The 26,926-nt window shown below is 39.2% G+C and overlaps 2 protein-coding genes across 5 annotated transcripts; one reads left to right on the forward strand and one right to left on the reverse strand.

The window, feature by feature from the left end:
* Positions 1 to 216: 216 nt before the first annotated feature.
* LOC122974894 (F-box only protein 48) lies at positions 217 to 2,804 on the reverse strand. Of its 3 annotated transcripts, XM_044342974.1 has the most exons (4): positions 1,609 to 1,983; positions 1,305 to 1,410; positions 863 to 1,187; positions 217 to 680 (listed from the first exon to the last, which is right to left on the reverse strand). In XM_044342974.1, the coding sequence occupies exons 2-4, from the start codon at positions 1,346 to 1,348 to the stop codon at positions 519 to 521; spliced, it is 531 nt and encodes a 176-aa protein (XP_044198909.1). In that variant the 5' UTR covers positions 1,349 to 1,410; positions 1,609 to 1,983; the 3' UTR covers positions 217 to 518. The 3 variants fall into 3 exon arrangements, with proteins under 3 accessions (XP_044198909.1, XP_044198918.1, XP_044198900.1); XM_044342983.1 differs by lacking the exons at positions 1,305 to 1,410; positions 1,609 to 1,983 and adding an exon at positions 2,703 to 2,804; XM_044342965.1 differs by lacking the exon at positions 1,609 to 1,983 and having other exon boundaries at positions 1,305 to 1,494.
* Positions 2,805 to 3,698: 894 nt separating this feature from the next.
* Positions 3,699 to 26,926, forward strand: aplf (aprataxin and PNKP like factor). 2 transcript variants are annotated; one of them, XM_044342721.1, is made up of 11 exons: positions 3,699 to 3,856; positions 4,032 to 4,178; positions 7,213 to 7,284; positions 11,017 to 11,159; positions 11,720 to 11,897; positions 13,943 to 14,060; positions 17,040 to 17,221; positions 17,941 to 18,224; positions 19,402 to 19,533; positions 20,271 to 20,317; positions 25,529 to 26,926. In XM_044342721.1, the coding sequence occupies exons 2-11, from the start codon at positions 4,086 to 4,088 to the stop codon at positions 25,735 to 25,737; spliced, it is 1,458 nt and encodes a 485-aa protein (XP_044198656.1). In that variant the 5' UTR covers positions 3,699 to 3,856; positions 4,032 to 4,085; the 3' UTR covers positions 25,738 to 26,926. The 2 variants fall into 2 exon arrangements, with proteins under 2 accessions (XP_044198656.1, XP_044198665.1); XM_044342730.1 differs by lacking the exons at positions 3,699 to 3,856; positions 4,032 to 4,178; positions 7,213 to 7,284 and adding an exon at positions 7,866 to 7,911.

Consider the following 26,926-nt stretch of genomic DNA (forward strand, 5'->3'; position numbering starts at 1 on the left):
TGACGTCTCAAATGTCTTGATGTCCGACCAACAGTCCAAATATTGATAAATAGATTCAAACATGGTTTAACTTCAACATTTCAGTAGCTTTGCTGTAACTTTGTGAAACCACATGTTGGACTCAATAAGAGGAACAATGTAATGAAGTGAAATGAAGAAAAATAAACCCACGGAGTTAAGAAACTCTCTCTGAAATGGTTTCAACAAATTCAAAGCTTCTTAAAAATGTGATTTATTGCATCACCATATTTACATCACAGCAATGAAACAGTTTTGCTTTATCATTGACTTCTTACACTATTTGTAATGATCTAAAATCAGCCAGTAATGATTCTGTTTCATTTGTTCTTTTTTTACCATTATCTTATTTTTCTTACAAAAAGGTTAAAAAATATGTACAATTATATATGTTTATTCTAATTACAGACAAAAGTATAAAATATATATATTAAAGTTAAAAATTAGGCACTCAGAAGTGCTCAAGGTGTGATAAATAAACTCCTGAAGGCTGCAGTCAGTCATCTGTCCAGCTCGGCCTGCAGGATCTCGCCCCAGGTCTCGGCGTCCAGCGGAACCATCTTCCTGCCGCTCAGCTCCTCCGCTGATGTCACGTTGCTGAATCGTCCTCTCAGCCAGTCTCTCTTCAAACAGCTGCGAGTGTAGTTCTTCACTAAAGTGACCTGCAGAGAGGATACAGGCGGTAGTCAAGACAACGGCGGCAGCAGCGAAGCCTCAACCACATCCTGTCTTACATATCTTTGACCTTTTAACCTGTAAAGACTTTTCAAGGTCTCTGAGATCATCAGACGTAAAACTGCGGCTGTTTTATGGTCTAAGCTACATTTCACGAGCTCTTTCTCACCTTCCAGGACAGGCCGTCTCTCCTGTCGCTGTCCACCTCTCTCTGACAGACGGCTCGGACCAGCTGACACTGCCTCCTCCACAGCTGGTCGCTCTCTTCGATGATATGATGCCACAGCTTGCAGGTGCGCGAGGCGCTGCACAGGCTCTCGGCGTCCAGCTCGCCGAAGATCTTCACGCTCATTTCCGCCGGCAGAGTTTCGGCAAAGTTTTGAGGGTGAGCGTCGTCGGCGGATATCAGGAAAGGCGTTCCATCGCAGAGTAAAAACACAGACGACATCCTCGCGGGGTCATGCTGCATAATAGCTTCAACAGTTTGAAACAACCTGGAAACACAGAACAATAAAGAGCAAAGTCAAAGAAATTAGTCATATTACAGGAAGTTTGCAGTTGTTAACTGTGGCATGAAACACATGCTCCTGTAAAAAAACAACAACACTTACTTCCACTTATTATTATCCTCCTCAACATCTTTTTTTGTGCTCATCTTTAACTCTTTATGCTTAATATATCTTCCATATATTGATATGTGTAACGATATGCACTTTCCTGTGTTTCCATAAAATGGAAAAAAAAGAAAAGTCAAAAGCCAAAAAAGGTTGGAAACCACTGGTTTCATCTTTAACAATGTGTTGTATTTTAAAAGCTTGTTATATTATCCATTGTGTCAAATCTTCATCTGAAATGTAACTAAAATACAAAAAAAGTACAATATTTCTCTCTAATACTCAAGTAAAGCACGAGTACCTCAGAAATGTACTGAAGTGCAGTACTTAAGCAAATGTACTTAGTGACTTTACACCACTAGGAACAGAAAACTGAGTTTGTCTCTGGACTTCAAGACAAAAAATCACATGTAATGAAGATATAAAACACTGTTCTGAGCTGCTTATCCTGCTCTATAATGAGGTGTCTTTGAGTCAGACGCTCCCAGTTCAGCTGCTGGGTCCTCTGAAAGATGCTGCTGAAGGCCAGACTGACCCTGATACTCCTCCTCAGATGAGACCACACGGACCAAAACTAATGTTCATGTACAAGGTTCATCCCTCTGTTGGCTTCTCTAAGCAGTCGACTGGAGAGTCTCTGCAGTGTTTCAGCTGCAGTTGATGAGTAGTTGTTGTATTGTATTTATTGGGACAATGTACAGTTTTAATGTTAACATTTGACGTACTGCACCAGAGTTAGCTTTAAAGCTAATTTTCATCTGCAGTCCCTTACAAATAAATCATATAAGTGTTGTTGCAGTGCTCTGATCTTCCTGCAGAGGGAGCAGTCTGCTGTGTTTCCTCCGTCAGTAAGACACAGACATGTCTGCTATCCTGAACAGTTACATTCATGTGGTGCCTTCAAATACAAAACCCATGTCTTTACCAAATATATAAGTCTTGTTTCCAGACTAACAGACATTATTTAGTTGTGTGATGAATGTTGGAACATCGAGGAAAGCGACACAACTGGAAACTATGTTTATATCAGCATATTGAGATAAAACCTGCCTACAAAAACATTTCCATGAACCACAAAACAACGGCGGTTATTTAAGTGTGTAAATCCATATTATGTGTGTTCTCGGTGGGTCAAAGCTTTCGTGTCTTCATCGGTGTATAATCATCATTTTAAACAAAAGGACATGTTTTTGCAGCTCGGACTCTGAGTCACGTTTAGCTACACGAGTCTGTGACCTCACCCCGGCTAGCATAAGCGCGGTTAGCAAACAGCTAACAGCGACCGAAAAAACACTCAAAAAGCCATTTTTTTACAGTAGAACGATGATATTAAACGTCTGCCGGATTATTCCAGTACAGGACGACCATGTACGGTGTAAATAAACGTGTTCTTACCGTCAGTGCGTTGCGGTCGCTGCGGGTCTGTCTGACAGCTGGGCGTTTAAATGTCTCAACGGCTGTTTACACACACGCATGACGTCACTGTGTTTTTGATGGAGTGCGCATGCGTACAAGGGTCTCGCATTATTTTTTTACGTTTTAGCTTTTTAGTCCAAATATTTATCATTTATGTCAAATTCTCTCTCTCTCTCTCTCTCTCTCTCTCTCTCTCTCTCTCTCTCTCTCTCTCTCTCTCTATCTCTCTCTCTCTCTCTATATATATATATGTATATAATGAAATGGACCAATATGAAACCAAACTATTTCTAGTTGATACTGAGTTCTATAGAAATTATTTAGTCCAGCTGCAAAATAAAAAAAACAAAGACCCCAAACAATTTTTTAAACATATAAAATTATTGACTAATACCACTTGATTGTTAATCTGCACCCATTTATTTATTTATTCCTCCTCCAATGTATTATGTTGTATTTATTGAAGGTAAAAAGGTCCTCGCAAAATACCCTCACTGAATGTTTTTTTTTTTTTTTAATTAATTACATTATATCATAACTGAATTCCCTGGCACTTTGTTTCCTCTCTATGTTCTTCATATTCATTTATATGTTACTGTTTATTGAATTTTTTGGGCTGTTTTCAATAATGTTGAAAATATAAATATATACTGTCTATATATGTGTGTGTGTTCAGTTGGTTGCAATCTGCAACCTCACCACAAGATGCCACTAAATCTTACACACTGGTCCTTTAAAGTCATGGAAAATAAAAATGCAATTTCCTTTTTTTTACATTTTAATATTATTTTAATCTCTTGTCTGTTTTGATTCATTTTTTGGTCTGTCTTTTTTTGTATGCACCTGATCTAATGCGAAGATGATGATGCCATGATGTATGTTTGTACATGGAATACAATTAAAAACAAACAAACAAAGCAGTAGAGTGACGTGAGAACGTTACGTCAGGCGGAAGTCCCTCCTCTAGGAAGCTGACGTCACTTCTGTCTGCCAGTCAAACATCGCGGGGTCAGATCAGATACTCCACTCATGTTTTTAGAGGACTGGGGCTCATTTACTGACCTGAGGTTCAGTCGTCTGGACTCTTGAGTCCTGCTGAGAATCACAATAATTCTCTAGTTTCCAGCCAGCAGGTAGGAAGAGCTGCGAGCTTTAGTTTCTGTTTCTCTGAGATAAAGCGACCAACAGAGAAACTCATTTAAACTTAAGTTACAGAAGCTTAATTCCACTTAATTACTTCCTAATTTACCATTTTCTTGCTTATAAGACTGAACATTGAAAGCTTATATATCCATGTGTTTTCCTCAGAGCCTCCAGCAGGTTGTTGAACCGGGGTGAAGCCTCCCGCCGCCCGCAGAGCAGATGTCCGGTTTCAGCCTCCTGCCGGTGGACGGCGGGGATCCGATCCCGCTGCCGCCCGGGGAGACGGTGCTGGGCAGGGGTCCCTTACTGAGAGTGAGTCCTCCTGTGGCTTTAAGTTAGTTTATATTCATACTAGCATTACACTTATTTACTCACTGGTTTATTTAACAGTGATTATTAATAAGGGCAGTGGTGGAAAGTAACTAAGTACATTTACTCAAGCACTGTACTTAAAGTACAATTTTGAGGTACTTTACCTGAGTGAACCTTGTTGACCTTGTTACTTGTTGATTACCTGATCAGCATTCAGTGCAGTGACGATGCTGCTGCAGTATGAACACACACACACACACACTTTACGATCAATGGGGAGTCAATCAAACGAGTCAAACTGCGTCTCATCAGAACCTGGACTAGATCTAATCTACTCTTTTACAGTCAGGAACTAAAAGTTTATCAAGATGACCTTTTGAGTGCTGTTGTTCAGTAAATTCAGACTCTTCCTCAGAGTGGAAACACTTCAGAATAAAACCATCAGTCTCGTCCTGCTTCAGCTGGACCAGAGAGGAAACTGTAGACGGAGACAGATAGATAGAAAGAGGAGGAAGAGGGAGTCGTACCACCTGAAAGATGGCTGGCAAAGTGTGATTTAAGTGCAGAGCATGAAGATTTAGCATTAGAGCCTGAATACTGCTGCTAACAGAAGGAGAGGACAGATATCCAAATATGATTACATAGACTATTAACCACATAATGCATATTTATTTGTTTCAGTTGCCTGACAAAGGAACTAACTCACCTACTTGAGTTCACCTGTTTTCACTGATGCTACTATTTTACACCAGACTAGCTTGCTTATTGTTAAGCTGAATGCTGGTCTGTTGCCTAAGTTACGCTGCTGTATTGAGATGTTTTAATAGTGGTTTAATGTTGTTTTCTTCACTTACGTAAATATATACCATGCAGCAAATAAGACATATTGATGAAGTATAAATTATATATGAAGTGCTGCTACTCTTACAATGATAAAGATCCTCCAGTATCAGGAAGATGTTCAGGAATCACAGAGAGCTCTTATGTTTGGTTGTCCAGTGTCCACATATTTCTGGCCATGTCGTGTTTATAAAAAAAAAAAAGGGGAATTACAGCAAACTCATAATCAGTTCAGTTGTCCAGTATTGTGTTAAAGCAACACGTCATACAAGAATAGACAGTAACACTGATGATGATGCATTTAAAGTGATATATTAAAGATAACATAAAAGAGTTAGTGAGTCTGATGACTACATCAGGCAACAAATAAGTTCATCTGAAAGCAGAAATACACAGAGAGAATCAGGCTGTAATGTTGTGATGTTTCAGTCCATCAGTCCTGACATCAAGGTATGAATCAAATATCTTAAAGAATAAAAATGTTTCTTTCACAGCAGCAGAAAAAGGCCTCGAATGGAATAAAACGTGTCACATTTTAACAAACTAGATTATCAGTGATGTGCTCAGTATATTCCAGCAGTATATATGAGGTGGAACTTTAATATCGGTTCCTATTAACGATCATTTTCATTATTGATTAATCTGTCTATTTTCTTGATTGGTTTTGTCAATAAAATGTCAGAAAATATTGAAAAGTGCCCGTTATCATGTCCCAGAGTCAAACAGGATGTCTTCACATGTTCTTGTTTTGTCCGACCAGCAGTCGAAAACTCAAAGATATTCAGTTTACTGTCACATATGACAAAGAAAAGCTTTAAATAATCACATTTGAGAAGTTGGAAGCAGCAGATGTTTGGCTTTTTTATTAAAAAAAAAAAAAATTAGATTATCAAAATAGCTGACGATTAATTTTCTGTCGATTGATTAATCAACTAATTGTTCCCGTGCTTGTACTTTTAAACAGTTTTTGTTCAGTAGAGAGAAGCTGATCAATATAAGACAGACTTCCTGAAGAATAGTGTCACCTCTGAGCTGCAGGTGTCTTTATGAACCACTGGAGGGCGCCGTCGCTCTGACAACATGGAGGCAAATCTCTGATCAGCTGCACTGTTTATCTTTGTGGTTCTTGAATTATTATAACAATCCCCAAAATTACAAATGTTCTGTAGTTTATTGTTACTTTTCTCTACGGCTGCAACTAATGATTGTTCTCATTATTGATTTAATCTCTTGATTATTTTCTTGATTAATTGATTAACTGTTTGGTTTATAAAATGGTGAAAACTGTCGTTCAGTATTTCTCAAGAAGATATTCAGTTTACTGTCATAGAGACTAAAGAAACCAGAAAATACTCACATTTAAGAAGCTGCAATCAGAGAATTTGGACATATTTTCCTTAAAAAATGACTCAAAAGGATGAATTGTTTATCAAAATAGTTAATTTGATAGTTGACAACTGATGGGTTAATCGACTAAACGTTGCAGCTTTATTTTTCTCTTCATATCTGAGTTTGTGAAGCATCTTTGCTTCTAGAAAAAAGAGATTTTACTCGTTTTGGTACCACATGCAAGAAGAATATGTATAAGGTTCATAATGTTCTATTAAAAAAATGGGGAATATAGTATTTAAAACCAGGTGAAACTTTGATTTGATAAATAATACAAGAAGCCAGATAAAAATCAGATTATAAATATATAATTTACAGCATTAAAACACTGTAGTTTGACCACTTTGCATAATAATTACATAAGGCTGCAATATATCGATATAATGTACAGTGTATTATTGCACATTAATAACAATGAACAGCGTATACTCAGCAAACACTATAATATAGTTATATAAGTCTAGTCTTTGTATTTTTATCTATTCTATTTATTTTTATATTTGAGTTTGTCTATTTAGTTATTGTATATAATTTGTACTTTCATTGTATTTATTTATTTGATCTACATCATTGTTTTTGTATTGTGATTTATGTTAAAGTTCTCTCTCTCTCTATTGAAAATATTTAGTGATGGACAAAAATTGTTGCTTTCAAGTTGAACTTTTGTTGTCATGGTGACAAAATGTTTTCGGATCCCCTAAATCATTAGGATTCATCCTCTGGAGGACCATGAATATTCTCATAAATCTGCTTTATTCTGTACTGACGTTCTTCTCCTGGTTGGTCTGTGTTCATGTTGTCTCAGGTCAATGATAAGAGAGTCTCCAGACATCACGGGCTGCTGGAGAACCTGGACGGACGGCTGCGTCTCAAACCAGTACGTTTGTCCTCCTGCTCTTTAGGCATGTTTTAGACTTTTAGATATAATCCACATATACTTTAAACTAGGGCTGTAGTCTGCTGGTCGACTGGTCGATTAGTTGGTCGATATGCTCTCGTCCGACTAAATTCTCATTGGTCGAATAATCTCCGTGTTATTTTCATAAGGAGAAAAGTGCTACATCAACAGCTTTCCAGGAGTAATCCATTATTTCCTGCGGCGGGAGGGACAGACTAACAAATTACCTTTACAATTTAACTTTGAACTCGCCCAACCTAACGGAGACTGCTGGGTCTAACTGTTCTCAACGTTTACTGAACGTTTACTGAATCAGTGTTTCTCCATCTTAACACAACAAGAACTCCCGCCAGGCCAAAAAATATTTTTTAATATTTGGTATCCGAAATCTGAAATAATATTATATAATATTATCCGAAATAATATTTGAAATCGACAGCGTTTGGGAGTCTCTGAACAGCGCTGCTCCGATACGTGAGTCAACCTCTGTCGTTGCCTGGGAAACCACTGGTCGCGCGGCTCCGTTAAGGAGTATGTTTGCGTAGCGAGCGGGAAAGAGCGAGGGACAGAGAAGTGACGGTGGATATGAGCGGAGCAGAGGAAAAGGTTAGTAGTAAATTGTCAGTCTGGCAGTAAATGAACAGTACAGACTACAGTGTGTCAGTTAATAAATGCTAAAAAGTCACGTCTGTTGTTTCCCCAAATGCTGGAAAAGTAAACGGGGTTAGCTCCAAAGTTAGCAACAATGGGTTAGCATAACCTGAAGACACGAAACCTCTTTGGTTGACTACAGCCCTACTTTAAAGCAGCTTTAGTTTATATTTTCATAATTATGTCTGATGTGTCAGTGTGTAATGTGTTTGGCTTGTAGTGATGAACCTACAGAGAATTATCAGAGACTCTGCAGCTCCTCTCAGCTTTACGGAGCTTTATAGTGAGTTTCAGCTCATTGTTTATCTGTCCGGCTGCAACTTTACTGTTCCGGTTCCACTGTACACTACCTGCTCAGCACCAAACAGACACAGTTAGCTGTAGACTAGCTGGTGAACATAGTGGAGCATTTAGCAGCTAAGGAGCCAGATATTTCCCTCAGGAGTTGGTAGAGAGTAAAAACAGAGCTAAAAGAGAGTGAATATTGGACTCACATTCACCAGATGGACTGAAATAAGACTCCACATGAATGATAATGTTGCTCCGTAACTGCTGGATGTGGAAATAATTCTGCTTTATTACTTTAAATGCACAATTTGAACTTAACTTCTAAACATGATTGATGTTTTTCTTTAATTCCTGAAGAGTCTTGAGTGGATTTCTGTAATCACATATGAATCAATGACTTTTTCCAACTGATACATAAAAATACACAGATCTTAATTAACCTTTAGGGGGAATTGATTCATTCCAGCAGCAGATGTCAGATGGAGCTCTTTTAGTAAGTTTAGGAATACAAAGGATAAGATGAGATGGACATAAATCACACTGACCTCAGCTAATTATCCTTTCTGTTTAATTGGCTTGAAGGGCTGTTAATGCATCAGCAAGCCTCAAATCACCGTTTTAGTGAAGTAATTACCACCACAGTCAGTCCGTTTTAATCGTGCCTCTTGATCATACACAGGAAAAAAGTCCACAACCACAGATACCCTTCAGCCTGAGGCTCTGACGCGTCACCAGCCGTTAATCTTCATACCTGCGTCATTAAAACGAGAGAATTTTTCTGTCAACAGGCCAGATTGCTGGCAGTGTTTGGCTGCAGGGCCGGTCAAGTGTAAAGGAAATAGAAGATTGAGTTTGAGGAGGAAAAAAAAACCAGGTCAGTCACTGTGACCCATTTAACGGAGATGGTTCGGAGCTGCTGCAGATAAACACTGAGGCCTCTACACACACACACACACACACGGTGATAACAGCGGTCTTCCAGGTTCGTCGTTTATCACACTGTGAGAGAAGCGTCCGATAAAATCTCGGTCTCGTTTTGTGTCGGTCTTTACGATATCAATTTTTAGTCTTGTCAGACCGCGTGGTGAGTTACAGAGATACTGTACGATGGAAATAGAAACGTAAAGATTCAAGGTAACGCTTTAAATCAGCTGTCAGTGTTTTACTGTGTGAACATTTCTTTAGATGGAAAAACTTTGTACAGAAATTAAGCCAATTGCAAAGTGTTTTAATTGAGCCAGATGGACATGCCTTGCATAGGAAATGCAACTGTGTCTTAAAGGTCCCCTCCAGACCTGTAAGATATATGAAAAGGACTCTGCTTTGAATAATCATTTGTGTCTAATATGTTTTTTTCCTGCAAAAAAGATACAATTACCTCATTAGAATCCTTAAAGAGGACGTATCCTGCACATTTCCAGCTCTATATTTATATTCTGGGGCTCTACTAGAATATCTTTACATGATTTCCAGTTAAAAACTCTTTATTTATCTTCTACTGGTCCTTTATGCAGCCCCTCAGTTCAACCTCTGTCTGAAACAGGCCGTTTTAGCTCCTGTCTCTTTAAGACCCGCCTCCTGATGAGCCCACTCTGTTCTGATTGGTCAGCTTCAGGAAGCTTCCTCCAGCTCCGGAGGCTACGTAAACAAACTATAGTAGCAGGATTTCACTTCTTTTTCTCCTTCTTTACTCCAAATGTCAACTTCTCAAATCCATCCGTACATGTTGGAGCTTGTTCGAAGCCGAACAATCTGATGTCATCACGAGGAGGAAGTAGACGTAACCTTTGCAAGTGTTCAGAGCAGATTAAAGTCCTGACTTACATATGTTCACCTCAAGTTCTTGAACTTTGACTTTAACATCCAACGTCATAAAAGTATAAAAATAACAGAAAATCAAAAAAAAAGCACCAAAAACTGGACCACGATTGGTCACAAATCCTGCTCATAGGTTCACGTACAAACTCTGAACATACATCATTCTGCACAGAGAAGAAGAACATCTCTGAGTGGAGGAAACTTATCAAATACTTACTGAGTTTCACATTCTATGATTGATCAGTGTTTTATTACACTTATCTTTTCTTTCTTTTCTGCAGTCGCTCGTTACTTGTCAGCTGAAATATACAAGATGGGATTAAAAATTCTCAGAACTGTTGAAAAAGACTGTCATTATAAATCTTTCAGTAGTTCTCTTTCCTTGAGATGCAATACACTTGTCGCAGCGCTTCTCTCATTCCTGGAAACATTTCCTGTGGAGATTCTTCTTCCTTTCAACCCCTTTGTTGGTTTCACCAAGCTGTAGCTACCTAGCGGGGAAGCCGATATGTGCACCTTAGTCCTGTGTTATCAATGGCTTCTGGGAACGTTTGGGTCCTAAAAGGGAAACTCTGAGCTGCAGAGTCTCTGATAATCCTCTGTAGGTTCATCACTACGAGCCAACACATTACACACTGACAGATCATATAGTGGTGTCATAAAATATAGATTACAGCTGCTTTAAGGCAGTTAAGTATGTAAAACATGTAAGTTTTCATTTGGCTGATACAGATTCTGAGTTTACTATCAAACTGCAATGAGATGTGTTTTAAAAATGCTGCCTGCTGGAATAAACTTATATTTTTGGGGGCATTTTATGCCTTTTATTATACAATGAAAGTTGAGAGATGATGGGAAACAAGGGGATTTCTTTTTACAGATTTAATTTTGTCACATTTGAACATAGTTTGGAGGTTGTCTTTTTTTATATCTTTTTGTGGTTTTGACCTCCAGACCCACCTGAACCCGTGCTTCGTCCGGTCGTCCCTCACCGACGACCCTCGACCTCTGCAGAAAGATACCTGGCACCCTCTTCATCACGGAGACCTCTTCTCTCTGCTGCCGGGCCAGTTTGTCTACAAGGTGGTGGCTCCCAGGTACTTACACGTCAGGGGGGGAAAAAAATGCTCCTTTCCATATTAATACTGTGAAGATCAAGAGATGAATCTCATTCGCTGCAGTTTCCTCAGACGTCTCCGTGAATAATTAAATCAACATGGAGGAGGCTGCTCTCCACTGTTTAATTAAAGTCTTTATCTTTTATCTCAGCAGACCAGTCTGCGTGGGATTGAATGCAACGTTCTATAAGTGTTATCCATCGACTCAATTAAAAGACAACATTAGGGAGAATATTGATTAATGTGGTCTGTGATAATGTTTTATCTATGAGTTATCGTCTCCTCCTTTGTCCTGATGCCACGTCTGTGTTTGAAGTTTAGATCAAACGGACTGAAAGGACACTTGAGCAAATGTTACCACTGTTCAAACCAGCAGAAGCTCATGTAAAATGCATGCAGACGCAGCGTTAAGGTCTCACAAGTTTTTAGTTTCTGCAGCATTTTATGTGACGTCGTCTCCCAAGAAATTCTAAAAGTTAGATTTCAACCTTTTGAATTGTTGAGTCTGAATGTCATTTATTTACTTTTTGTTGAAACAGTCAATCGTTTGAAGAAGAGGAAGATCTTCCCGTGTCACCCGAGCCAGATGTCAAGCCGACTCCAGCTATTAGACAAAACCGAGAACAGACTCCACCCTGTGAGGAAGCTACGCTAGCGGCTCTGTCCAATGAAGAAGAAGAAGAAGAAGAAGCCGACAGTCCCAACAGGAAGTTAAAGGTTTGTTGAGCGTTGCACTGAGCAGGAAACTAAAAGATGTCGATGTCTGTAAAGGAAAAGACCAAACACGCTAAAAAAGTTCCATCATTTAGACATTTTAAAAGTGTTGATGGATTTAATAGATTCTGGTTTGAAAACGTAATAACTACTGAACAGAATAGATGTCCCAGTAAACAGTTTTAACTGTATAACACAGTGACGTTATAAGAAGTTTTCATAGGACACAGTTTGATTTTCAAAACTTGTGAAAAAGATGTAGTGGTGTGCTGGAGGACTGTCTTGATCATATAGAACTCTTGAAGATAAGAGTCATCGCATAGAAGGAAAAAAACAAACTTCAGGCACTCATGCGTGGAGCAGGAATGGAAAAACTCTGGGATTAAGTTAAAAAGCCTTTATTCAACACGGCTACTAAAAAAACCGACTGGTTTTGACCATAAAGGTCTTCGTCAGGGTACAGAGGTGAACAGACAACCTGATTACTGAATGAACGCAGGTGTTTGACAGCAAATGGATCACAATGACAAGCCATGTTTAAAATGGCACGCCTCCACAGACTGTATGAAAATATGGACGTCATTACCATGACGTCACTCGTTGGTTTTGAAGTTCAAAGTGAGCCGCTCCGGCCGTCGCCATCTTGGCAGTGCGTGACGCCGCCTAACTCTCAGCCAATCAAAAATGGGCAAAGAGGCGGGCCGAATGGCTGAAACAAGCCACCTAGCAGCTGGCGGACCTGTCACTCAAAGCAGCCATGTCCCTCATTATGCAGAACTTTACGGCTTCATAAAATTTAAACGGGTGAGTTATAAAAAATTCACCCCCCGTACAGTTGTCATGAAAGAGGAAATTAGCTACAGAGACCAAAACCGTTGTTTGTACCAGACTGTAAACATGTTTATTTCTGCTGTAAAGTTGGACATTTTAACATGGGGGTCTATGGGGATTTACTCGCTTTTGGAGCCTCAAGTGGTCGTTCAAGGAACTGCAGTTTTTGGCTTCATGTTTCAGCCCTGGAGGTTGCTGCTTGCACGCCTCTTCAAGTACTCAAGAAATATCCTGCACAAAAATGAGAAATAAATGACCAAAGCAACATTAAGACTGCATACATCAAATCAATACATTTCTAAAAAAAAAAAAAAAAATCAGTTACTTAAATTATTTAACCATATACATGAATAATATTCTACATTTATAGAAAAGGCGTAAAAGTCTGCGTCAACGATCCCCTGATGAACATCTTTACTGATTCTAAACCCTCAACAAGGAATCATTACTATTATCCTCTTTGAAGTGTTTTGGCCACAGTTTGATTTTGTTCAGCAACAAGGATGAAACTTTCTACTGGTCACACAGACAGAATAACCAGAGCAGAGAGAACCAGGCTCCAGCTGGATATGAATTTCTATATTTTACCACCAGCTGTCAACCCACTGAGGTGCGACAAACGTCTACCTGACTGACAAACTCACACACCTCTCGTTCTCCTGCGTTTCTCTCTGCATTTTAAACAGGAATTTAGCTGTCAACACCCAGCAGGTAACAATATCAACAACAGTAATCAGTCCAGAAATCAATTAATTAGTGTCATCAGGAAAAAATTAAGTAATTTTAAAACTATGAATGTGTAATCTAAGAGACACTGAGCTGTGTTTAATGTCATTTCTAGTCAACCGTCTTAAACTCTGAAGTCCAACAAAGCTGCAGCACATCACTACAGGATAGTTATTTAAACACTGTAGCTTCACATAATTAAATGGAACAAAATGACCTGATAATCAAACTGTTCATGTTAACTGAGTTGTGTTTGGAAAGGTTGTTTTTTGTTTGTGTGTGTGTGAAAAACATCCATCAAACGTTCCCAGACTCCAAGGTGACATCTATAAAATTTCTATTTTTGTCAGATCAGCAGTTCAAAACTCACAAATATTAAATTCTGAATGATATGAAACAGCGAAAAAATATGTAAATCCTCACATTGGGGGAGCAGGAATGTTTGGACAACCAATCACAGAGTGGAACATCACACATGTTGTTTTACACAGGAAGCGGAGAATGACCAGCGTGACGTCGCTCCACCTGCACCGAAGAGGAGAGTTTTACCCGCGTGGATGATGGCGGCTGTTGCGGCGCCACACACGTCTTCCTCCTCCTCCCCGAAAGGTACCACATCCACACTTCCTGTTTCTGTTAACTGAGAGAACTCGTCGGCATTAACTGATATTAATGCGAAACTGCAAGAGCTGATTTTTTTTGTTTCTTGGACTCCTGAAGTTGACTGTTGAACTATCATGACTGCTTCCAGTAGCAGAAAATATGAAATACAACAAAGATGTAAAGAAAGAACTAAACCTGCATCAGAAAGGAGGAATTTTAATGCTAACTGACTGTTTAGGTATTAAATAAACTGGCCTCAGATTTCCAGTAAATTCTGTGTTTTGCTGATTGTGAATGTCATTGTTTCCATTGGCCAGACAGCCAGAGAGGCTTTTTAGTCCATGAGTTGGTATTTCAGTGTTTTTCAGTCACAGGTGAGTCTTCCTGTGGTTGGTTTAAAGGGACATATGAGGCTTTTTGTGGTTTTCTGTTATTTATATGCTGTTTTAATGTCAGAGCTTCAACCTGGGTGTTTTTTGTCTACCTTGTTGATGAGCTAACGTCAGCTCGTTAACAGATAAACAGCCGTCCGTTCAGTAGCTTTGGTTGCTAAGGTGGTTGCTAAGGTGTTTCCATGTGTCGTTCACGTTGTCCAACATGTACGGATGGATTTTAGAAGTTGACATTTGGAGTAAAGAAGGAGAAAAAGAAGTGAAATCCTGCTACTATAGTTTGTTTACGTAGCCTCCGGAGCCGGATGAAGCTTCCTGAAGCTGACCAATCAGAACAGAGTGGGCTCATCAGGAGGCGGGGTCTTAAAGAGACAGGAGCTAAAACGGCCTGTTTCAGACAGAGGCTGAACTGAGGGGCTGCATAAAGGACCAGTAGAAGATAAATAAGGAGTTTTTAACTGGAAATCATGCAAAGATATTCCAGTAGTCCTTTAATGAACCAAAAAGTTACCCATACAGTGACAGAAATGTGTGCTTTTATAAAGTCTTAAAACCTGACACTCGTTCAGATTAAAGAACAACTGCAGCTTTAGATCTGCTGCAAGAAAGAAAGTGATCAAAGCCGCTCAGGTGCCAAAAACGACAGCTGCGTGTCCTCGTGACTGTCTAAAATAAAGAATAATTATATTTAAAAAAAATCATTCAGATGGTGGTCGATGTTTGAAACTCCATCCTATACAAGTTGAACACTAGTTGTCTTTCCAGCCACATGTTTTTATTCGCAATTTATCATTTTCAATTTGCACATAAAGAAACACAGAAGATTTGAAGAAATATTGCAAAAAAAAAAACAAAACAACTTCTTCTGCTTGTCTGAGGTGTAAAAGATGGTGTGTTGATAAAAGAGAAAACAGAAGGTCAGGAAGGAAAAATACTAAACGGTCTGCTCATCGTCCCGACCTTGATAACAGAGCCAGAGAACAGTCAGTCAGTGTTTGGGGGGGGAAGGAATGAAAGTCAAGAGGCAGAGTGTGTTTTCCTCTAGTGAGCAGGTGATGTTATCCAGAGAGCTGCCTGAAACCGTCCGCTGACAGCCGAGCGTGACCGCCAGGCAGCCTGAACGTGTCGCTTTTATTAATAGTAAAGCGGCACATCGTCGGTCAACTGGAGTGATATTTGATGGATTGACGTTACTGTAACATCCTGGTTTGCCTTTCCTTGTGGATGTTCTTTGATATGTACAGTAAATAGTGTGTGTGTGTTGAACAGCTACTGTGTCTCCCTGAGTGCTGCTGTTTGATTGTGTGCTGCTCTAATATTTACTCTGGATAAAAGCAGCTCTGCTCTGCTGGATGGAGCCTGAGTGACTTATTATTACTGCCTCCATCACGCTCCGTCTGCTGCACTTAAGAGCTTAACTGGGCGCTGAGTGAACGGATGGAAACGTTCCAGTTTCCTGAAGACAAACTTGTGATGTTGTGCTCTTCAGTTCAGAGTGAGACTGAGTCACACAGAAATTCACCATTATTGTCATTACAGATTAATCGTTTTGTCTTTAAAATGGCAGAAAACATTGAAAAAATGCTCGTTAAAATGTCTCAGAGCTCACGGTGACGTCTTCTAATGTCTCGTTTTGTCTGATCAAGAGTTCAAAATACAAAGATATTCAGTTTACTGGCAGCTGTGACACAGAAAAGCATGAAATCCTCACATCTGAAAAAAATGATTATTATTCAATTACCAAAGTAGTTTTGCAGCTCTGTGCAGGACTGAGTGATGTCAGCGTTGGCAAGAATTTATTAAATGAAGTTTGAAGGATTACAATACAGAACATTAAATATTATAATTACATGCATGCTGTTGTTGATTATTAGAGGCTTTTTCATGATAAAATGAAAAAGAAAAATGTTGAAAAATTGAAGAATTTTTGGCATTTAGAATTGAAATCATGTGACATTGATACACATTCCAGCCACTGTCTTACAATAATGTCTTAAACATATTTCAATACTGTTAATCACGACCTTTCTCCGTCCGTCTACAGTCATTAACATCATCCAGATGTTTTATTATCAGTTCTGTCTCTGATAACGTCAGATTTTCAGTCTGTAAAACCATGTTTTTCCTTCTAATCTCCTTCACATGTTTTTTTACTGGATGTAAATGTTGAAACATGTAAAAGATTAATGCAAAGCACAGAAAGCTTCATGATCACAGTCTGATGACGTCATAATAAACATTTATCAGACAAATACACGATATTATAAATGCAGCAAATTAAATATCTGAAAGAAATGAAGATACTTTAACACATCGATGGAAAAATCATAAAAATATAGATATTAAAGAGATATTTTGGTATAAACTAGTATTTTTATGGTCATAAACAGTATGGAGGGTTTACAGTTGCTTCTTTAAAATGAAAATGATGCAAATGTGAAAAATAATATTTTTTGTAGCTATAAAACTGCACTCAGAATATTAATGTTTCTGGATTTCTGTAAAAGAATAATTAGTTTCTGTGTAATACTGTGTAAGATGATGATGATGATGATGATGATGATGATGATGATGATGATGATTATCCTCCCAGCTGTAAAGAGAAGAAAAGAACCTGCAGCGGCGTCAACCAGCACGAAGCGAGCAGCAGCCAGACAGGCCACGACCTCCTCACCTGAGGGGGCGGAGCTCAGCGAGGAGGAGGAGGAGGAGATGCCGAAGAAGAAGAGGAGGAGGAGGAAGATGAGCGATGAAGAAGAAGCTAAGTCCAAAACAGTTGAGTACAGTTTATAAAACTAATAATAATTTAAAAAAAGATATTTATTTATAGAGCACATTTTATACAAAAAGATTCTTCTTCTTCTTCTTCTTCTTCTTCTTCTTCTTCTTCTTCTTCTTCTTCTTATTATTATTATTATTATTATTATTATTATTATTATTATTATTATTATTATTATAGTCAGATACTACCCTCTATTTACATAAGATGATGAACTAAGAATTGTCAGAATGTTATGATAGATATGTAGAAGATAAATAAGGAGTTTTTAACTGTAAATCATGTAAAGATATTCCAGTAGAGCCCCAGAATATAAATATAGAGGCTGGAAATGTGCAGAATATGTTTATCTCTCTAAATTTTCTTTGCCCAAATAATTGTCAGTGTTGCCTGTCAGTGGAACCTGTAGATGATCAGGGCTGTAAAATGATCACTGAAGCAGTTAGAACGAGGCAGTAATAGTCTGCGTTGGGAGGATGTTGCTGATGAGACGTGAGTCCAGTTTGAGCAGCAGAGCCGTTAATATGAAGGCTGATCAGACGCCAAAACACTGCACAGAAGTTTATAATAATCCAGAAAGTTGTGCTTGGTTCAACTTTTATACCAGACTTTTTTTGTCTGTGCGTTTCTCCTTCAAATGTAAGAGGGGAGAGTCTGAAACCTCCTTAAATCATCATCATCATCATCATTTTGAGTCTATTCTGTTGACTTTCAGGACGTTCCTTCGCCCGCAGTTGGGCTGCAGAGTGAACCCGACAAAACGCAGGAAAAGAGCGACAATGAGTCCGATAACTTCGCCATGGAGGTGGAAGAGGAAGGACGGGGAGGTGAGACGTCCGCCGCCGACAGAAGCTCCACGACACGGACGTCTGACGCCGGCGGATCGAAGAACAACAAAACAAAAAACGGACAAACGACGAGCAAAAAAGCAAAAAACGGCGGCTCTGCGTCCAAACTCGGACTCAGAACGGCATGTCCGTACGGAAAGGACTGCTACAGGTACGCTCACCTCTGGACAGATGAGGTTAGAAAGAGAGAGAGTGAAAGGATGAAGGGAATTCATTTCAGCTCCTGCCAGAGAGCTTTGACCTTGATCTCTGAACAAGAACACTGAACCAGGTCCAACAGCTGCCCGGTGTCATCAACGGCACATCACATCCTCACTGATGAACCTCTAATACTGCGGTTAATATCGTCACTGATGAGAAACGATCAGAAAACTGTAGAATGTCATTTAAAATGTGCTGAAACTGTTTCAGTTCATTTTAATCCACCTGCAGTAAACTGATCAGTTCTGAAGGAGCGTCGCAGTTACTGATCACATGTTACTGGTTGTAAAAGTTATTACATCACTCAGCAGCAAAAGTTACACGTTACATTACTTTCATTACTCAGCCGTCAACTCCGACACACACACACATACACACACACATACACAATAACTCACACACTCTCTTTAGTATTAAACACATGTAGAAATATAAAACGAGACGTTTGAGGTTTGGCAAGCAGGAGACAGTTTAGAAGGTTTTAGCCTCGGTGATGCACACAGCAAGATTCACTGGTTTAGTCCAGTGGTTCCCAACCTAGGGGTCGGGCCCCTCTAAAGGGTCAGCAGATAAATCTGAGGGGTGGTGAGATGATTAATGGGAGAGGAAAGAAGAAAAAACAAAGTTCTGATACACAAATCTGTTTTCAGTTTTTGGACTTTTTCTCTAATCTCTGATTTTTGCTGAAATATTGGATCATTTGAACATTTATTGAAATGAAAGCATGTGAGAAGTTTAGAGGGAAAAATCACTATTTGGTGGAGCTGTTAACAACTCATAGACATGTGAAATGTGACCCCGACTACACACTGCTTTTTGTAAGACGTCAAAAGCCAAAAAGGTTGGAAACCACTGGTTTCATCTTTAACAATGTGTTGTATTTTAAAAGCTTGTTATATTATCCATTGTGTCAAATCTTCATCTGAAAAGTAACTAAAGCTGTCAAATAAATGTAGTGGAGTAGAAAGTACAATATTTCCCTCTGAGATGTAGTGGAGTGGAAGAATAAAGGTCCGTTCTGAGATGCTGAACATAACGAGGGAGCAGGGAAGTGTGTAGAGTGTCTGACATGTTCCTCCTTCAGCAGATTGAAGACGTCTCATCTCCTCCGCTGTTTGTTTTTCCAGGAAGAACCCGGTCCATTTTCAAGAGTGCAGTCACCCCGGTGACACTGATTACGAGGAGGAGGAAGAGAAGGAGGAAGAGGAGGAGGAGGAGGCAGACCGACCCGAGTGCCCCTACGGCACCGACTGCTACAGGTCAGACATCACAGCACGGTCGTTATCACTGCCGGATGAAAGGAAGAGATTGAAAAGAGTCACAGCAGAGATGTTCATTGGTTGATACGTTTAACCAGAGCTGCAACGATTGGTCGATTGATCAATTAAGGAAAAAAATTATTTTGATAATTTAATAATAATTTAAGTCATTTTTAAAGGAAAAATGCTAAATATGTGCCGGTTTCAGCTTCTCCAATGTGATGATGTGAAGCTTTTATGTGTCAAACATGACAGGAAATTTCTTCACTATTTTCTGACATTTTATACACAAATTAATTTATTAATCAATTAGGGATGCACGATATTATCGGCACGTCATCGGTATCGGCCGATAAAAGCTCTGAAATGAAATATCGTGTGGATTCTGCATAACTACACTGGTTGTGTGTCGGGTTCTGAATGCCCATGCACAACACTGATATCCTACACTTAATACAGTACCTGAACGCATCCTGTGTGACACCGATGGACGACTGAAGCCTCTGTTGCTGCTCCCGCTACGTCGCCTGTGTAGAGACAGTGTGAGGTTAATGAGAAATGGTGTCCGTTAGGAAAGAAAACAGCAAACATACAGAGTAAACAACACAACAAGGTTCTGTTCTGTATCTTTAGTTATTAGCGTAGTTTCTTCCTTCTGGATCAGAACCAGGAAGTTCCGTTTTTTCCGGTTTCATCTCACAAACTAAATCTTGACTTTGACTTTGTGTCTCCGGCAGGAAGAATCCTCTTCACAGGAAAGAATACAAACACACAAAGAGACCAGGTAACGCTGCTTTTCCTTTGTTTACTCCTCCTTCTCTCTTGATGATATTTTCGTATTGGTGCTAATTAATTAACAATCAGTGCATCACAGTAAACATAATCAGCATTCAGGGTTGGTTCCTTAAACCGTGTTGAGAGTTTATTCCAAGAAATGAGTCTGAATTTGACGAACAGAAACACATTTTTAATAGAAAATCAGGAGAAAGTAATTAACGAGGGTCTTTCATCCAGATTTAATTAAGTCTCAGAATGAATCATTTTCTCATGATTTAACAACAGGCTCATTCTCTCTTTTTTTATTCACATTCTGTTATTATAATGAAAGAAGATGAAATTAGGAAACTGCCTCACATCTGTGATGAAGGTTTTTATTTTACTTCATGTCACTAAATCTTTAATTTCCTGTCGTCTTTTTCTCAAACTGCTTGTGTTCAGAAAGAAAACGTTGAATTCAGTCCTGGTCGAATTAAACTTATTCAAACAAGACAAGAACATCCTCAACGAAGAGAGAAAGGAAACGTTACTTTGTGCAATTCTGCTATGAACTGAAAGTAAGAAGAAAACTGAAACAGACAGTTTGATCAGTTTTAAATCAAAACAGTTTTGTTCAAAACATGTCAAATCTACTCCAGTAATGATAAAAGAAGCTCATCACAGTCATAACGGATCTTTTGACAGCAGCAGCCATGTTGGGACATCAGAGCGTGAAGCTGCTGAAACTGCAACGTTCTTTATATTATCTGCACATTTAGAAACAAAAGCACATATGAATAATCAATACGCTTTTAAATTACAGTGTTAAAAACAATATACAGTGATGCTCACAACAGGAAGGTTTAAACCATAACTAAAAGATAAAAGACAACATCATATAAAAGCTCATCTATAAAAATACATTTTTAGAAGAGATTTAAAAGTGTTTACTGACGTTCTGACGAGGATCTGAGGAGTCAGCAGCCCACAAACAGCTTTAAAAGTGGTTTAGTAAAATTTTAAAATAAATTCTAAAATGGACTGGCGGCCAGTTTGTTAAAACCTGTTGACGCTGAAGGCGCGTCGACCAAAATTCCTCAACACAAATCCAACCGATCGTCTGACAGGCAGACGGTTGATCGTTCAGGAAATTAATCAAACATTGTGACCTCAAACTGCACGTCAATCACAACAAATCTGGGAGAAATTCAGCCTGATATTAAAATTAGACGTTACTATGTCTCTGTCCAGGTCACATGACCCTCCCCTCCCGCTCTGACTCCGTTTGGACGTTCACATGTTATTCCAAACCAACTGGCGTAAACACATATCTATAAATGTGAGTTCTGTGTGGTTATTTCATAGGGACGAGTGATAAGTGACACTAACTCAGACACATATTTGATATTGTTGTGCAGATGTTGCAGAATTAGAGGTTACGTTCTATTTTGGTTCCGATGAAGGCTGAGGATGAAGTTAACCGGTGTGTTTACTCTTTGACGAATGCGAGGGTGGAGGAGTCAGAATGGAAAAGTTCAAAGCTCAGGACGAAGGCAACGTAGTCCAGATTTCAGCAGATGAAGGATAAATCCATTTGATTTAATGGGAATATGTCCCAATTTTTACAATATTTATTTAAAAATCCACACAAAATCCAAATGCAGGCCAGAATGTTTGAATATTACTGTATATTTCCACATTTAAACACAGATGCATTAAACTCTGTAGATTCATTCAGACTAAAACTGTGTGTACGCATGAGGATAGAAGTATGCAGACGCATCCTCGTACACATGGTTTTGTTTTATAAATGTCAGTCGTTGTGGAGGCAGGCGCACGTGCACGAGCCTCTTTTCACCCCTACAATCAGCCATAAATGGATGAAGACGTCCTGAAGCAGCTGCTGGCTGCTCCACCTGTCAATGAAACACACAGGAAGGAAGAAATGCAGTTTCATTGACGGTGTTGCAGCAGCGAGGTTCTCTGATCTGTGAGGATGTGAAGCTTTTATGTGTCACACATGATAATAACTGAATATATTTAGATATCACGTTGGGCTCTGAGACATTACATGATGAGCATTTTGTTTTTTATAGACAAAACAATGAATCAGGAAAATAATCAGCACATTAATCAATGAATGAAATAATTGGTAGTTGCAGCTTGATATCTTTCCAATCAGCAGATACACAGATTGCAGGTCATTGAATCACTCTGCAGTAATCTAATTTTCCTCCGCAAATTGCAAAACTCTCTTTGAATTTGACATTTGACTTCCGTCTGGTTGGTGCCATGTTCGCCCTCTACAGTGTTGTGTCATTGGTGTTATGGAGAATTTAGTCACTGACACTTTCACAGGTCCTATATGCTACTTCAACTATAGCTACCATCATCTTGTGGCACTTGTACATTACTACAAACCACAGTCACATTGTAACAGGCACCAAGAGGAGGGGGGGCGGACATTTCTTTTCATTTGATAACATTAAAAGTAAAGTTAGGCTTTGCTGTCGGTTTCCCAACTCATTTTAATAAAAGATGAGAGAAAAAGAGAGAGGGAGCTAGAGAGTGATTGAAGAGCTGGGGCCGGTAAGAAAGCAGTGAATCAGATCAATAGAAACAATATCTAATTGTTTCACAGTGGTTACTTTCTAGAGCACAAATAAACACACCCACACCCCCCCCCCCCGCACACCGCTGCACAACCCTGCAGAGGTGTGCAGCAACACCTGATTTGGTCTGAGTACGGCCTCAATCCATCCTTGTTTTTTCCCTCCCCGGCCTGTATTTGGGGCCTTTATTTATTCGTGTCGACCACACCCCCGGCCATTATTGGAGACCCAGCTTTTAATTGAATACTGGCCACGATAAACAGACGATGTTTTATCACCTTATTTTTCAGTCTCCATCTTAAATCACTAGCTGGCTCCAGAAGAACATCTGTATACTGGTCTGAAGTCTGCGTGAGGTGTTCATGTGGTCATTCTGGTTTTATAAATACCAGTTTGTGTGTGTGTGAGGAAATGGCGTATGTGTGGTTTTTTATGTGTACAAATCGTTTATACACATCTGGCGTCTGAAGCTGAGTGAGATGGTTAAAGCCAACAAACACATTTACAAGATGAATTTCCATCTGAAACCATTTAGCAACAGATCTGCCTTGACCCCAGAAGAAGAAGCATCTCTCACACACACACACACACTCCACCTGTCACCAGGCTGATCAGGATCTATAAACCCATCGAGGGGACGTATTGATCTTTTTGTTATTGGGTTGTTTAATGTCATTTCAGAGCCTTCAGGGCATCAAACCCCCGCTGCTGTAGTGGAAATGACCTTGTGACCTGGTTATGAGATCCTCCTCTTTGCTTATGTGTTGCAACATTTGCATTTTGATGTCTCAGTTGACATTTAGTTGATATTTAATTTACGCCCGGCGGCTCGACGCTCTCTCGGCAGTTTGTTGGTTGATTTAAAGACGCGGTGATTCACTTCAACCTGCAATTATACTGACAGCAAATAAAATACAAACACGATGAGGCGTCACACTGTTGCTCCTGAAAACACCGCTTGTACATTCATTCATGGATGAAAAGTAGAAACACTGACGGCTCTAAGCTGTATTTCAGTTATTACTTAAATTAAATTAATAATCAGTATTTTTCATTTTAAAACAGATTTTTAATGAAACCATGTCATTTTTTCAAGCCAAAATGCCAAAACAGTCTCTGCTTCCAGCTTCTCCAGTGTACAAATATTCATCTTTTCTCAGTTTTATATCAATGTAAATTAAATATTTTTGAGTTTGGGACAGTTTTGTGTCAAAACAAGACATTTGAAGGCGTCACATCAGGCTCAGAGATGTTGTGATGAGGATTTATTTCACCATTTTTGACATTTACTAAACCAGTAATTGAAATTTTGTGCGGTTCCCTCATTACACCTGTGTTAAAAGAATTTACCCTTTTTTTTTGTTGGGTCCGTCTCCTCCTTTGGTTGACCCCCCCCCCCGTCACTGTCTCCTCTCTCAGCTGGTCCTGGCCTTCTTTGCCAAAACGGGGGTTTTAAGAACTCCGTGGTGAAGGTCTTTGGTTGTGTTCCTGCAGGGTCTTTTTCAGTCCTGTTGCTTCCGGAGGAGAACAGCTATTGGGGCCCCAACGTTGGGAGCCAATTTGTAAGGTGTATAAACCAACTGAGGAGCCTGTTTGTGTGTTGCACGGTGAAACGCTCCTTCTTGTACAAGAAAATAAATTCAACTTTAACTTTGATACTTCGGATCCAGTCTCCATTATTTAAAGTTCATTGAGAAGAAATTCTTTTAACAACCTGTACTTAATAAATAAATGTTATATCACAGATAACTATAATTGTATAACTATTATACAACTATATCATTAATCAACAGCTGTCCCGACCAGATGTTAACGCATAAGTCTGGTGATTTTCTATATTTTTCATATCATCAACAAATCTCATGTTTGGATCCAAACCAACAATGAACTGGGTCACATGTTCCTTCATCATGAAGAGTTTGGTCGTGTTAGTTTGTTTAGAAACGGATCCAAAGACTAATAACAGCGATCAGGTTTTCAGTCTCTGGAGAGTAGTTCTGTGTAGTAATGAATGCATTTCCTTCCTCATAAAAACATTTGACATATTATAGTAGTAAAGTATTTAATATCCTGCATTGTTTTTCCTTCTCTGCCTTCGTTGGCACATTGATGTGTTTCTTGCTGATTTACAGTCGCTTGTAGTTCAGTGGAATAATGTGAAACTATTGGCAGGAACGTTAAATCCTTTATCGCTCCGTAGCGCTACTAGAGGTCAGAAACTGGACTTGGGTAGCTGTGAGGGAGCAGCAAAGAATTCATCCAATAGTTGTTGAGATTTGTCAGTCCGGCTCTGGATCGCCAGCCGTAAATCCACAACAGATTATCACTTGTTAAAAAACTTTCCACCAAGTTTCATTGACATCTGTTGACAGGTAAAAAAACATACATGACCAAAGCTGCTTTGTGACAGCAGTTTCTACATCTTCTGTCGTCTCTTTGTCTCTTTTCCTCCTCACTCAAAGTAAATGAGTAAAACATTTCATCACAGATCTTTTGAAGTACAAACAGTTCTGTATTTTTTAGGTGAAACAAACCTTCCGCGGTGCCGATGCAGGAAGTTAAAAGCCTGTTTTTATCGTTTCCTTCTGTGACTCACTATGTTAATAAATCCTCTGATGTCTCTGCAGCTCGAACCACACGTACCGTTCCCAAGTCGTCCCCCGCCGATGACGACGACGACTTCGAGGACGACGACGACGACGGCTTCATTAACGACGACAGCGAGGACGCGGGAGATGACTCAGACTACGCCCCTCCGGACTCAGACGACAGCGGTAAGGAGGACATCAAAAGACTGCAGAGAGAAGCAAAGACCTTTCTGAAGAGGAAGAAGTAGACTGAGCCCCCCCCCCCCCTCCAATCCTCTCTTGTTTTATTTGTTTGTTTGTTTGTTTGTTTTGAAGCTGCACCAGTTTAATGAGACTAAATCACCTGGAGGAGCTGCAGCAGAGAAACACAAAAAAATCTCACCAGCTGAGCTGAGAATGAGTCCAAACAGTAACGTCTGACCTACGATTTGTAATCTTACTGACTTATTCTTTGATCAGATCCTGATTTAAATCAAAATTGACCAATTTGACACCAGAGTTTTGTACAGCTGTCTGTGTTCACACTTTTTACATGTTAGAGCTTTGGCTTCTTTTGTTCCATAACATCAAAAGTAAGATATATATATATATATTTAAAAAACGTCTAATGATACCCAGCCCTGGTGCCTGTCAGCGTGTGTCAAGTAGTTAAAGTTGAAAATCTCATGAATTTTTTACCATTTTTATGCATTTTTTATTTCAGCAAAGTTCTTGTTCGTGTTCAAGGATAAAACACTCGATTTTCTTCTTCTTCTTCTTCTTTTTGTCATTTTTAACCTTCCAAAAAAAAACAGCACAGGAAAGAAAAAAGCAAGTATATGTACATATCATATACATACATGCTTATACATACAGCGCACATTGCAGGAAATACACATAACGGCCGATATAACACAATGATACACAAACACACAGATACCTTGTTCCTCCACACAGGAAGTGACAGACGTGACACATAGAAGCAGCAGTTCAAGCTCTGTGGACCCTCCGCTGTTTACTCACATCCCCCTGAAAACATTTCTTAAGTTCATATCTGTTAACCCTTCGCTGGTGTCGTCATGGCAACCGCAAAAACACAACAACTGACTTTAAATAAACGTGTGTTTTTTTTTTTCCGTGTGACTCGTGTGCTGCGAGTCCAGACTGTTTACAGGCTTTGATGGGTTCGTGTTTTAGGGGACTGGGACGCATCATTTAGAGTGCTTTCTAAACTGGGAATCACTGGAAATACTCCCAACAGCAGTCTGGAGAAGGATTAGTCTTTTTATAACATCTTTTTATTTCGGTTGAAGCTCCACCTGTTGTTGTTGTTGTTGGGATTCATTCTTGCCTTGTAAATATGTATAATGTTGTAGTTTAAGGTATAGATCTTTATATTTTTTACTTTATTTGTTGGACTGTTTTTTACTTTGTTCAAATACATTTGTTCAAAATGAA

This window comes from Thunnus albacares, chromosome 3 (genome assembly GCF_914725855.1).
Source record: "Thunnus albacares chromosome 3, fThuAlb1.1, whole genome shotgun sequence".
Classification (NCBI taxonomy): Eukaryota; Metazoa; Chordata; class Actinopteri; order Scombriformes; family Scombridae; genus Thunnus; species Thunnus albacares.

What these genes read in the sequence shown, in the direction of transcription:
- LOC122974894 (XM_044342965.1), bottom strand. Translation starts at nt 1,480, where the DNA reads ATGAAACCAGTGGTTTCCAACCTTTTTTGGCTTTTGACTTTTCTTTTT. An exon ending in GAGGATAATAATAAGTGGAA is followed by an intron (nt 1,188 to 1,304) that starts GTAAGTGTTGTT and finishes CTGTGTTTCCAG; the next exon opens with GTTGTTTCAAACTGTTGAAG. An exon ending in GAGACGGCCTGTCCTGGAAG is followed by an intron (nt 681 to 862) that starts GTGAGAAAGAGC and finishes TCCTCTCTGCAG; the next exon opens with GTCACTTTAGTGAAGAACTA.
- aplf (XM_044342721.1), top strand. Translation starts at nt 4,086, where the DNA reads ATGTCCGGTTTCAGCCTCCTGCCGGTGGACGGCGGGGATCCGATCCCG. An exon ending in TACAAGGTGGTGGCTCCCAG is followed by an intron (nt 11,160 to 11,719) that starts GTACTTACACGT and finishes TTGTTGAAACAG; the next exon opens with TCAATCGTTTGAAGAAGAGG. An exon ending in TTCCTCCTCCTCCCCGAAAG is followed by an intron (nt 14,061 to 17,039) that starts GTACCACATCCA and finishes TTATCCTCCCAG; the next exon opens with CTGTAAAGAGAAGAAAAGAA.